The sequence below is a fragment of the Rhincodon typus genome, chromosome 18 (assembly GCF_021869965.1).
Source record: "Rhincodon typus isolate 14 chromosome 18, sRhiTyp1.1, whole genome shotgun sequence".
NCBI classification, from domain to species: domain Eukaryota; kingdom Metazoa; phylum Chordata; class Chondrichthyes; order Orectolobiformes; family Rhincodontidae; genus Rhincodon; species Rhincodon typus.
This window is the reverse complement of record NC_063349.1, coordinates 15,384,648-15,398,298: the sequence shown is the minus strand read 5'-3', so window position 1 is coordinate 15,398,298 and position 13,651 is coordinate 15,384,648. Positions and strand designations below refer to the sequence as shown.

Sequence of the window (13,651 nt, the reverse complement as noted above, 5' to 3'; positions counted from 1 at the left end):
ACCTACACTCACCTTTCCTGGCCCCATCCCCGCCTCTTCGACCTGTTTGTTTCCTCTCCACCTATCCTCTCCTCTATCCCTCTTCTATCCGCCTCCCACTCTCTCCCTATTTATTTCAAAACCCCCTTCCCCTCCCCCTTTTCTGATGAAGGGTCTAGGCCCGAAACGTCAGCCTCTCTGCTCCTATGATGCTGCTTGGCATGTTGAGACATTACACCTGTTTCAACTCAACAAAATAGGTGTTTCTTAGTGTAATTTTTCAACATATCAGAATCAGTCTGCCTGGTTTGAAATTTATTCAAAGCTTGGTAGTTAACTGTCAGTAATCAACAGTCAGTGCATTCTCCTTGTCAAAGCTATCAGAGTCCACTTGTTAATCAATCAGCACTATCCCTTACTTTGTTACTTTTTATGGATTTTCCTGATGAGTGGCAAATGAAAAGCTTCAAAAGCATTTTTTCAACAATATTTAATGATTTGGTGTCACTGGATGATAGTTAATATAATTACTGTATCTAAGAACAAAATATGCGCAGGGAATTATATCGCAATCAGCTCATCATCGGCACTAAGTAAACAAATAGAATCCCAACTGAAAGAAAGAGATGTCTCCAACAAAGCCAAGTAGTAGTGAATAGTCGCTCTCAAAAGAGAAGATTGTGTTTGATGAACATTGATTTTTTTTTTACAAAGGAGATACCAGAAACTAGAGAATGGTACTGCCATGGTTGCAATTAGCAATTTAAAGTGCACACGTGTATCAAACAGGTTTAAATAATTTGCTTGTAAAGTGTGCCGGGGACACTTGTGGTACAGTGGTAGTGTCCCTCATTCTGAGCCAAGAGATCTAGGTTCAAACCCCACCTGTACCAGAGGTGTGTAATAATACACTTGAACAGGATGATTACTAACACCCATGTTTACAAAATGCAGCATGTTAATTGCTTTTCCTTAATGAAGGGTGCATGAGCTAGATAAGTCTGTGCTTTCATTTACTGGCAGCATGTTTTAGAAAGCAAATCATGGTGGGAATTGGAGCAAATCGTATCAATCCCAACAGCTAAGGAAACAGAGTTTGTACTCCCTGTACAGATAGTATCTGATCATACAGATGTCATTACTCATATCTTTGGCCATGAGCCAGAAAGCTGCCCTGACAACTCCATTATCTAGTGAGCCACTGGCCTAGAATTATCTGAAGGAGAAGCAGCATGGTGGATGTTCCCCTTGGCTACCAGAACAGATCTTCCAGTCAACAATGATGCTGGGGTCATCAGCCATTGGCTTCAAAACCCTTGATCAATCATAACATCCAGATCTTCATATCTCAGTGGTAGTCACAATCCCTTAATGCAGCAATGGCAGAAGCCAATGGCAACAAACAGGTACAGAGAGGGGTCCAGCCTCTCTCTATTTTATGAAACCAGTTACTATGTTGAGGTTAGGTTTGTCAAAGACTTCAATGGAGTTAGTAGATTCATGAATGTGGGAGTGGGTAGGTGAATGGGAGAGGGAGAGTGTGTGTGGATCTAGACCCATGGGGCAAGGGGAGGGCTGAGTGGGTGATGCCTGGCTGAGTAGAAGAGTGAATGGTTGGGTCAGCTTGTGTAGTTGTACAGCTGCCATTGGCATTGGAATGTGTGCCCCAATTTTTGTATATGTTTACTTTTAATCAAGTACTAGGTATATGGTTCATATTGAGGACAGAAAACCCAATGCTCCCGTGGGGCTGAAACAGAAGTGCTCTGTTTGGAAGGCAAGTGATGTTTGAAAGATTGGGGCGTGGATGGACAGGCAGATAGAAAGATTTTCTGCGGAATGACAAAGGACAGTTTTGGCTTCTTCTTAGCCTTGGAAAAATTCACGTTGGTGCATTTTATAATTCATTTTTGGAAAAATCTCTTGAAGGACAGCTGGCTTGGTCACTTGATGCTCAGCCCAATTAATGGCATGTTCACTGTACTCAAATAACAACAACATCCTTCAGAAGAAGGTTGAGCCTGACTTACATCTTTTAATAGACACCACCCGGAGATGAAAACCTTGGGGTTTCTGAGAAATTACTGGATTAAGGCAATGAGAAGAAAATGGAAGCCATTAATGTATTGAGTGAAAATAGGTACAAATTGAAGCAAATTCTATTTGATAGGGAAGGATTCATGCTCAGCATTTGAAGACCTTCGAAGTTTTTGTGGGTCTTTTTGTGTTAAACCCTAATGACTGTTGACACTGAGGGTTGGGGAGGAAATGCTGGAGATTCCAGATGTAGGGCTTATGGTGCCAGGATAAAGGATTGGCCAATTAGGAGAATTTCTGAGGAGAAATCTCTTCAGTCAGAAGTTGGTGACATTTTGCATTTCTCTGACAAAGACTGCATTAGATGTTCACTCAATGAATATAATGAAGACTGAGATGGCAAGATATTCAGGTGCTAAGAGAATCCAGGTCTACTGGAGGAAGGTAGAACTGATTTGGAATTTCAACAATCATCTAGTTAAATAACAGTGCAGACTCAATAATGATTGTCTACTGCTTTTAAATAGAAAACCTGTATACTTTTGTTCTTCTTTGCAAGTAAATACATTGTGTCCATCCACTTAATCAGAAAGAGCTTTGTTGGGTCTCTCCTCAACCATCTTTTAAGAGAACGAGATTATTCATCTTTTTCTGCTGGGTACAACTTGAAGTTGTAGTATTGTCCCTGTAAAACTTCCTCGTAGCTTCTGCAGTAAATGCTTCTTAAAAGTTTCACATCCACAGCTGCTACATGTTTTAATTTTTGCTTATAGGAAAAAAGTTGTTAAACTCGAAAGAGTTCAGGGAAGATTTACAAAGATGTTGCTGGGACTGGAAGATTGGAGTTATAGCGAGAGGCTGAATAGGCTGGGGCTATTTTCCCTGGCATGTTGGTGGCTGAGGGGTGACCTTGGAGAGGTTTCTAACATCATGAGGGGCATGGATACAGTGAATAGCCAAGTCTTTTTCCCAGGGTAGGGGAGTCCTAAACCGGAAGGAATAGATTGAAGGTGAGAGGAGAAAGATATAAAAAGGACCCAAGGGCAACCTTTTCACACAGAGGGTGGTGTGTGTAGGGAATGAACTGCCAGAAGTAGTAGTGGAGGCTGGTACAATTACCGCATTTAAAAGGCATCTGGATTGGTACATGAATAGAAATGGTTTAAAGGGATATGGGCCAAATCCTGGCAATTGAGACAAGATTAATTCAGGATATCTGGTCAGCATGGATGAGTTGGACCAAAGAGTCGGTTTCTGTGCTGCCCATCTCCATGACTTTTCTGATGCTAGCATTGGTCATTCATTTCCAGCCAGCTACAAAGATTGAGAGGCATGATGTCGATAGTTTTTGGCCTACTGCCATTTCTATGTCACAGGATGATAAACAGTACAAAAATGCACCCCAAGTGCAATAAGTATTACACTATTGCAAATACAACCTCCCGGTCAGCTATACCACATAGCTAATAAAATATCAGCCAACATCAGAAGATTCTTCAAAATCTGTCAAATAAGCTACTTAAGTTGACAAACATCCATTAAATGCTTGTGTGAAGAGAGACTTGTTTTGATTTATGGATATAATCCTTTTTAGATCTGGAATTTAATTTCTACCAAAAGGTCTGCCAGCATTTAAAACAAAGGAAGAAAAGGAGAAATTCACTTTAAACTTCACCATTCGAACAGAAACCTGATAAAGAATGAATTTTCTGCTGAATGTAATTTATGGGGAGAAAACTGAGAAGATTCTACAATGGAGAGTAGATTTCCTCCATCTGGTTGCTCTTGCGGAGCCAACTTGCAATTTACTCTCAGTTTTGTCACATATTCTAGATTTTAAAAAACCTTAAAATATTACAAAGTAATGACGGTTTTTTAAACAAGGCAAAAAAACAGCCTTCTTCCTTTAACAGTTAGAAATAGATATGTGGTCTCAGTCTGAAGCTGTTCTAAATACTTCATGTTAATCTGATCTTTCATTGCACTAAACCTTCCCTAAATCTCCCTGAATAGACTTTTGCAGACATAAAGGCAGCTTGAAAAATTTATGCTCTACTTGCCTTTCCTAAAAGGGATTATCAAAGACAAGTCCTGGGAAGATTTTTCCTATGCTACTGCAGAATGACAGCTGATGTAATTTGTCAGCAGCTTTGAGTTTCAGGTGGACTACAGCACATTTAGACCTGCAATTTCTGGACTTAATGCTTTGTAAAAAGAAAAGCACTCAGCCAAGTGTTGACTGAATGCAATGTTAAACACGGTCTAATCTCTGTCAGAAACTGGTGTCTACAAAAGGTCTAGTCTCTGTACAATAGAAATTGGTACATGATCACAGAAAAGCCTCAAATAGATCTGTACATATCTATCCTATCAATTTCTTGTTTGCTTTGTTACATCTTCAACTTCCTGAAGGAACATGCTTTGAAATTTTGATGGTGTCTCTCATATGCCTGTAAACATAAATAGTTTCCCTTCAGATAAATCTACTCAGGCACTTTCTCTTGACGGATCAACAGAAGTAAAACTGAATGTGGATGTCAGCATAATACAAATTGACTGAACAACATTGGTTAGATGAAGTGATTCTAATCTTGGGTGAGGTTCTTATTATGTTTTGCCATTAATATATTTAATGGCAACATTGAATTAAAACTTGAGCTTCCTTAGAATAACCCCACAGAAGACACAGCAGATGATGGTATTTCTATTAAATAGCTCAAATCAGAGGATGACTGCGTTGGGTAGGATAGCTTAGAAACACAAATTTGGGAATATATGTTCACTGAGGAGGAGAATCAAAAGGCCTGGGTCAGATGAAGAGTGAAGACCAGGAATGGAATGTCCCAATGGGTGAAATGTGTTTTGTACATTAAATATAGGTGAACTTCGCTCAGAAGATGAGGGAGGTGATGCATCTTGTCAAACGATATAGGAAGAGATCCTATGTAATTAATGGCACAATTCTAGAGTGAAAGGCCAGAAAGATCTGGTAGTTGGTGGGAGGTACATAGGCATTTGAAGGTGGCAGTACATCTTGAGTGACTTGGAGGCAAAACATACAGAATCTTGGACTCCACAAGTAGAGGTATGGAGTACAAATGTAGAAAAGTTATCCTGAAAATCTGTAAAGTTCTAGTTCTGCCACAACTGCAGCCTTCTGTCCAGTTCTGGTCACCATATTTCAGGAGAGATATGAAGGTCCTTGAGAAAGCACAGGAAAGATATGCTAGGATGATTCCAAGGTGAATTTAGCGACAAGGTTAGATTGGATTAACAAGGTTTATTCTCCTTGGATTGGAGGGGGGCAAAGTGGAGGTCAGATATATGTATGGCAAATTACGACAGGTTTGGATAAGGTAGACAAAGAAATGCTGTTAGCTAATTGTACAAGGAGTAGGGGACAAAAGTTTAAGATTTTGGGCCAGAAATGCAGAGAGATTGTGAGGAAGAGTTTTCTTTTTAATTTGCACAACTAGTGATGATAACCTGGAAGATTCTGCCTATGAGGTTGGTGGAAATGCTGACGAGTTCAAAATGAAAATGGACAGACATTTGAAGAAAGTAAAGTGCTATGGCAATAAAAAGGGGGAAAATGAGACATACTAGTTTGATCTATAGATCTCAATTAACCAAATGGCCACATTCCAGTCTGTAGTAAACTGAATGGTATTGACTTCAAATGGGCCCTCACTCAGTTTCCTAACAGCAGAATTTTACCTTTCTGATTTTGCCAAATTAAGTAGAAAATGGCAAATAATTTTATTGCTTGTTCATTGGCATTGGAGTTGAATGTTAATGGTGTGATCAGCTCATCCCTAACGGCTTTTTAGATAATGGTGGTGAGTTGCCTTGAAGCTCTGTTCTTCGGTGTTTATATACTCCTGCAATGCTAATGGCTAGGATTACCAGGAGTTTGATCCAAAATTTTGAAGGAATGATGATATACTTCCAAGTTGTAATGAGGTATGACTTGGAGGACAACTTGCAGTTAGCAGTATTCGCATTCACCTGCAGAACTTGCCCTTTTAGGTGGTAAAAGTTGTGGGTTTGGAAAGTGTTAGTGCAGGAGCTTTGGGAGCTTGCTGCCACTGTGCATTGGTAGTGGAAGGGTTGAAATTTTAACATAGTTTATGAGGTGGTCATCAAGTAGGCAGTTTTGTCTTGGATACTCAAAAGATTCTGAAGTATCATTGGAGCTGTACTCTTGACTTCACCTTGCAGACAATTTGTGGAGCCAGGAGAGTTACTTATTTCAGAATGCCTAACTTCTGACCTGCTCCTGTAGTCATAATATGCATATAAGCTGTTCCAGTTAAGTTTCTACCCAGGATGTTGATTGTGGGGAATTCAGTGACGGCAATGCTGTTTGCCTGCTAGGGGAAGGTTTTTAGATTCACACTGGTTTCAGATGGCCATTGTTTGACACTTGGTAATTGTCTTCAATTTTATGCATGTGGTGGTGGGCATTGATTGGGAATTCACTTATGGTTCTACTAATAGGTAAAGGTAGAAACTGTGGGTGTTAGGTTCGGTGGTGATGTACTATGTACCTCTGTAAATAAATGTGGAAGTAGGGTGTCAAAGCTGCCTCCAATCCTATCCTGTATCATTTACATGGTGTGCTGATCTAGTAGCCCAAGGCTGAATGTTGTCTAGGTCTTGCTTCATGTTGAGACTGCTTCATTACCTGAGGAGTTACAAATAGAACTGAACAATGTGCAATCAACAATGAATATCTGCATTTCATTAACCACTGTCATCTTCCTGTCTGTTAGGTATGACTCCAGAAAATGGAGACTTATCCTCTTGATTCTAACTTCAGCTTTGTGAGAGCGCCTTCGTGTCACTTACAGGTTGTGTTGATGTCAAGGACAGGCAGCATCGGGGTGATTGAACCATTCTTAGTGATCCTCAAGGTTACTGTTGACCAGAAACTGACTTGGACCAACCATATAAAGACTGTGGCTATAGATCAGAGGCTTGGAATTTTAAGAGTCTTTCAGCTCTGGATTGTTCACCATTCACAGGCACAAGTCACAAGCACAATGGAATATTCTCTTCTTGCCTAGATGATCACAGCTCCAGCAACACCAAAAGAAACAAAGCAATCCAGATAAAACTGTCTATTTAATTGGCATCCCATCCAACAACTTGAACAAAGAATCCCTCCACCATCGATGCTTACTGGGAGCACTATGAATGGACAGGATGCACTTACCAAAGCTTCTTCAACCACAACTTCTAAATCCACAGTCTCTATCACCTCAAATGACAAGGGGCAGACAGACAGATGTGAACACACTCCTGCCAAGTTCCTTTCCAATCACTCATCACCCTGACTTGGAACTATGTGATTGATTCCATCACTGACTTTCACCTACAGCACATGAATTGGAGCAGTTCAAGATGGTGCCTCACCACCAACTTCTTGAGGCTCATTAGAAATGGACAATAAATACTGCCTTTGCCAGCATTGCCCACATCCTATCAAAGAACAATAGGTAAAGGGCTTTGCACTGTCAACTGGACTTGGTGTAGTCATGTCCAGTGCCTAAGATCATCTGGCAATGCCCATCAGTTTTTATTCTTATTAGACTTTATGACAGCGATTAAATACAACTAAGTGGCTTGGCTATTTCAGAGAGAAGTAAGAGTCAACAACATTATGCGATTCTACACCCACAGGATAATCCAGATTGGGTGACAACAGATTTCCTATCCTAAGACATATTTGTGAAATCCGGGTGGCCCCATGGTCAGAAGTACATAATTCCACAACTACCATGGTGGGATATTAACTCATTTCTTCCAATCATTTATCCAAATCTCTGTATTCCGAGATTTGCCTCCTCCTTACCACATGCAAGGTTGCCATGAGGAAGACTGTAGTAGGTCATAACATGTAAACGTTAGTGAAGTTGTATTGAGAATCTACAATTAAAACAGCAATAACTTTGTTGGAGAGTGTCTAAGGGTTGGGTTTCTGAGATTACAGTCATGACTCAAACTGTATTGGTCATTGTAAACTGTATTATCCTCACAATAACACAACCCCAAAAATAGATTCATTTGGCCATTATAGAGGTGTGAACCCATTCTCTGTGCGCAGAACCACAACTGAAATATGAAGTGCATATTCTTTTAAAATGGTATCTTCCTGTTCAAAGAGCTTTTATTTATTTTCTCAATTATTCCTCATTTAATCCAAACACATTGGCTGGTGGTAATTGAGTGGCTAGGCTACTTCATTCACAAAATGGCTTCTTGAATAACAAAACTATTAATTCCTTGAATTTCTAATGCCAGCAGAAAAAGACAGAACATGTGAAATATAATTTGGCTCTGACTCAGTTCGTAAGATTCTGTGCTAACAATGCTAACAATGAAGGCAATGTTTTGTGTAGATAGAGCTAATCTGGATGGTGGCAGTAGTGATGGAACCATCATTGCTCCAAATTAGGTGCGGTTCGTGGATACATTCAGGTTCCTGATCCCCTTTCCCATCCAGCATACTGATGGATACAAATTTACACATTATCTGATCTCAGAACTAAACTGATACATGATGGCCTCCATGGTAACATGTACGCTGCTAACATTTGCTGTCTAGGTTCAATATAAAGATCATTAACAGTGAGGTACTGAAGAACTGCCTAGAACTGGTTAAAGAACTTTGAGAAGAGGAGATGATAATTGGGTAAAATAACTAAAAATAAACAGCCATAGCCACCCTCAGATTGATCTGCCCTTTTCATTCTAGCCCTCATCTTGAATTAGTAAAGCTTTGCTTCTTGCGCTCACCTGCACAGGGATGTGAGAAACTATTTCTAATGAATACAGGATGAAAATCTTCAGCGCTCTCTCTTTTTGTCCAAACATAATGTTTAAAATCCACGCTATGAAGATGGGACCTTGGTGAATTAATCTCCGTTACCCATTACAGGGCAAATATGAGTTGAGGAAATCCCCAATTAGAAAAAAATTGCTCCAGACATTTGTCAGAATACAGAATCGAAGAGTATTAGTATGTTTAATTTATAAATGAATGAGAGATACAATACAACTGAGATTTACCTTTCCATTTGCTTACACCAAAAAATCTAGGGGTACGGTAATGATCTATTTTTATATCTATGCTGCACATCCATCCTCATTTTCTATTTCTAAGAGGATGTAATGAATTATTGCTAAATAAAATTGTTGTTGAAGAGCTAAGAAAATGAATTTCATAACAAGACTACTGTATTTATGATGCACATTTGATCTTTAACTTAAGCAGCACTTCTAAATTCGAGCAACACAGCAGGCCAGGCAGCATCAGAGGAGCAGGAAATTTGAAGTTTTGGGTCTGGACCCTTCTTCAGAAATGACAAATTTCTTTCTGAAGAAGGGTCCCAACCTGAAACTTCAACTTTCCTGCTCTTCTAATGCTGCCTGGCCTGCAGTGTTCCTCCAGCTCCATACTGTGTTATCTCTGACTCCAGCATCTGCAGTCCTTACTACTTCTAAACTAGACATTGTTGCCAAACGGTGGTTGTTTCTCAGGTGAGTTGTTGTATCTTCCAAAGTGTCAGCAATTACCTCTTGGAGACGGGCACATGCTTCTTGGAGCCTAGGCCAGCAGACAGCTGGATCGTGAAAGTCCAATACTATACCGTACAGGGTTCACACACTCAGTGCCATCCAGGTCAGCCGTTACCTGAACCTTGAATCATCACATGCAGAACCACTTCCAGCAAACAAAGCATTATTGCTGGATGATTTTCACCCGCCTACACTCATGCCTGCACTCTTCCATTTTTTTTGTCCCTTTCTTCTTGGTCCCCCATCCGATCAATCATGGTTAAGACATCCAGTAATGTCTTTTAAAAACCTTTCCCAAAAGGTGGAATTCTTCTTCAATTGTTTTCACTGCATTCTGTTCCAATTCACTTATGTACTTTTTTTCTCCCCCACTTCCACCACTAACATGCCAGGACATGTATCTGAAGCTATAATGGCATTAGAAAACGGAGCATCGGGATACATTTCCCACCAAACCCATTCTTACGTGAACTGCTCCAAAGGCAGAAAATTCACACTTCCTCCTGGACAGAGGCATAATATCAAAGGAGTCACTTACTCACCATGAACTTTGTCTAAATCACCAGGATTCAAAGGAGAAATAAGCATTACAATTTTAACAAACAGTTCCTCTAGTAACACTAATTTATTTTGGCCATCAGTGAAGTTTCATAAATATTTCTTTTATAATATTGTGAACCCATTTGAGGCAATCTTCACATCTTTAGCCTTCCAAAGAAACATTCAAATGTTGTTCCGAGTCAACTACAGCTGGACTGTGTGCAGTTCACATGTCTGAATATTTACATTTTTTGTGGTGATAAACCACTGAAGGCTTATGATGGATTTCAGTGCAAACAGGAACTGACCTTTGCATGTTTTCCCATCAGGCTGCAGTGTGAATCCAACAGGACAACTGCAGCGGACTCCTGTAGCGGTGTCTTTGCATGTACGATCGCAGCCTCCATTATTCACAGCACATGTTTCTGTGAGGAATAAATTTAACATGGAACACTCGTGAGTTTCAGAAATTTCAAATTATCTTGCAATTTAGAAATACAGGACATTGAAAGCTCTGTTATTGTTTTACCCTTGAAAGTCACACATTAGCATAAAAAGAAATGAAGTGATTTTTTATTTGAAAATTAAGAATGAAAATGTTGTGAGTGGCATACAATAGATTTGGAGTTCTATTCCTTTAAAGTTTGCAGTTTTCTGCCTCTTGAAAATGTAGACTCCGTGAACAGTTCCCTGGGTACCTCACTCAAAGGGCTATTGGTTACCTTGAAGCCTTGACTGTTGAACCAGTCCAATCAGATCACCATGCAAATCCCACTCTCAAACCAATCGCAGGCAAGGAGCGTGAGATAGTGACTCAGGTTCAACTCTGGCTCATCTTCCCCACCATAGCCCAGGAACACTGACGTTAGTTGTGGTCCCTGCATGTCTTACAGTCAAAGTGAAATACTACAATGAAATTAGGGTCTTCTTTTTGCAGCATGGTTCTGCACTAGGTAGTGCTTTTACCAAATGATGGGACTTTCTTTTCTTACTCAAGTAACTATTGAAATTAAATGCAAAATTATATAATGAATACATTAGGAAATTCCTTAACTGACCTAATGGTAGGATCTTACAAGAATTAATTTAATACCTATCCACGAACAGCTGCACTTTTGGAATTGAACAGATATTTTCAATGTCAGTGTTTATGGGGAGTGCAGGGCCCAGCTAAAATATTTGTTATTGATAAAAAAGCAAAAAATAATTAGTCTATGATGACAATAAAATCTCTGGAAGATGATCAAATTTCCATATCAGTTTTCAAATGAACCAAGATACCACAGAACTTTTGGATACATTTTTGTTCAAAATAATATACAGAATCACAGAATCATTAAAGCAAAAGAGGAGACTATTAGGCCTTTCACATGTGTTAGTGCCCTGACTAGTTCAATTCAGCTTGTGCCATCCTCGCCTTCTCCCTGTTGACCTGTACAAAATTTCTTTTCCGACGATAATTCAATTTCTTCTTGAATGCCCCAACTGGACATGCTTTACCATACTCTCAGGCAGCACTTTCCAATTGTTAACAACTTGCTAAGTGGAAAAAATAACTTTCCTCATAACTAAACGGTTTTTGCCAATTTGAATAACTGTGTTCTCATGATTAATTGTTCCAACAGGGGGACCGGTTTTTCTCTATATACTGTCGGGTTCCCTGTTATTTTGAATACTTCTACCATATCTTCCTCAAGCTTCTATACTCAAAAGGAAAACAGTCCCAACTTCTCCACTTTATCTCTTTATGAGGAGAGACACATTCCAGGAATTTATCTTGTGAATCTTTGCTATCCCTATTGTGCTCTCTCTGATGCCTTCACATCTTTCCTAAAAATCCAATGCCAAGAAATGGATGCAATCCTACATTGAAGCGAAACCAGAATTTAACAAGTTCCACATAACCTCCTTGTTCCTCTAACCTGTGTGCCTATCTACAAAGCCAAAAATACTATACAGTTGCTTAACTGCTCACCCAATTCCTCCTGCCACTTTTATTGATTTATGCATATATATATACACACCATCTTCAAGTTCACAACACTTCCAGAATTCATAAAATTTGCAGATTTTCTGCCTGTTCACTAAGGTCACAGCATGTATAAAATTCGGGAAGAGCAAAGGTCTCACCACTGGCACCTGGGAAATCCAGCAGAAACCTTTCCCCAGTCATAAGAAATCCATTAAGACTACTATTTCCCGTCACTCAATAACAACCCAATTGATTCCTATTCCCTTTCTTCCAGGAGCAAGAATTTTGCTCACAAGTTTGTTGTGTGACACTATATCACATACCTTTTCAAACCCATAGACACCACATCACCTGCATTACCCTCACCATCCTCTCTGCTATCTCTTTAAAATCAAAACTCCAGCAATTTAATTAAATATTATTTGCCCTTAACAAATTCACGCTGGCCTTCCTTAATTAACCCACATCTTCCCAAGTGCAAATTTTGTCATCGTTTCTTGGAGCCTTCCAGCTAACTGGCCTGTAGTTGTTGAGCGCATCTTTACACTCTTTCTGGGATCAAGTATGTAACATCCTGCGATTCTCCTGTCTAATTCAAAAGGGGAAACTGGAAAATGAAAAACAGTGCCTTCAGTATTTCCACCCTCACTTCCCTCCAGCATCACTGGATGCATTTTGTGTAGTCCTTATAACTTATTCACTTCACATTTGATCAACCCACGTAATACCTCAATTTTGAATCCTTCAAGTATCTGAATTATCGGCATGATGGCACAGTGGTTAGCACTGCTGCCTCACAGCGCCAGGGACCTGGCTTCAATTCCACCCTCGGGCAAATGTCTGTGTGGAGTTTGCACATTCTCCCCATGTCTGCATGGGTTTCTTCCGGGTGCTCCGGTTTTCTCCCACAGTCCAAAGACATGCAGGCTAGGTGGATTGGCCATGCTAAATTGCCCGTAGTGTTCAGGGATGTGTAGTTTAGGTGGGTCATAGGGGGATGGGTCTGTGTGGGTGCTCTGAGGGCAGTGTGGACTTGTTGGGCTGAAGGGCCTGTTTCCACACTGAAGGGATTCTATGATCTATGATCTTTCTCACCGTGGAAAACACAGCATCTTCTCCCTTGATAAACAGAGATGCAAATTATTCATTTACTACCTCAGCCAAGTCTAAATATCCATGCATGAATCCCCTTTTAATCACTTCATCTTTTTCCACCCCGTTGTTATTTATATGCCCAAGGACAACTTTAGGATTCCCTTTCACGTTTGCTCCCAGTTCCTATTTGCACTCTCCTTTTCCTTCTCTTATTTACATTCTCTCTTACCCTTTGAACCTTCTACATGCAGCCTGATTCTTAGCTGTAGTACCTAGACAATTTATGTATACTACATACAAATCTGTAATAAACACTCCTTTTTCCTTTTTCTTAAAATCGCACTTCCGTCATCTAGGAATCTGTAATTTATTTGTCTTCACTTTCCACTTCACGGCATTATAACCTGACTGCACCTGAACTTACTTTTCTTTGAAAATATCAGA

General features: G+C 39.9%; 1 protein-coding gene across 2 annotated transcripts in view; it reads right to left on the bottom strand.

Annotated features, from left to right (window-relative positions):
• The window catches only part of scube1 (signal peptide, CUB domain, EGF-like 1), a 130,659-nt gene that overhangs the window by 90,227 nt on the left and 26,781 nt on the right, over positions 1-13,651 (bottom strand). For both annotated transcript variants that reach the window (XM_048607679.1, XM_048607680.1), the window contains one exon: positions 10,449-10,565. In XM_048607679.1, coding sequence (XP_048463636.1) covers positions 10,449-10,565 — 117 coding nt within the window. The remainder of the gene's footprint in view (positions 1-10,448; positions 10,566-13,651) is intronic.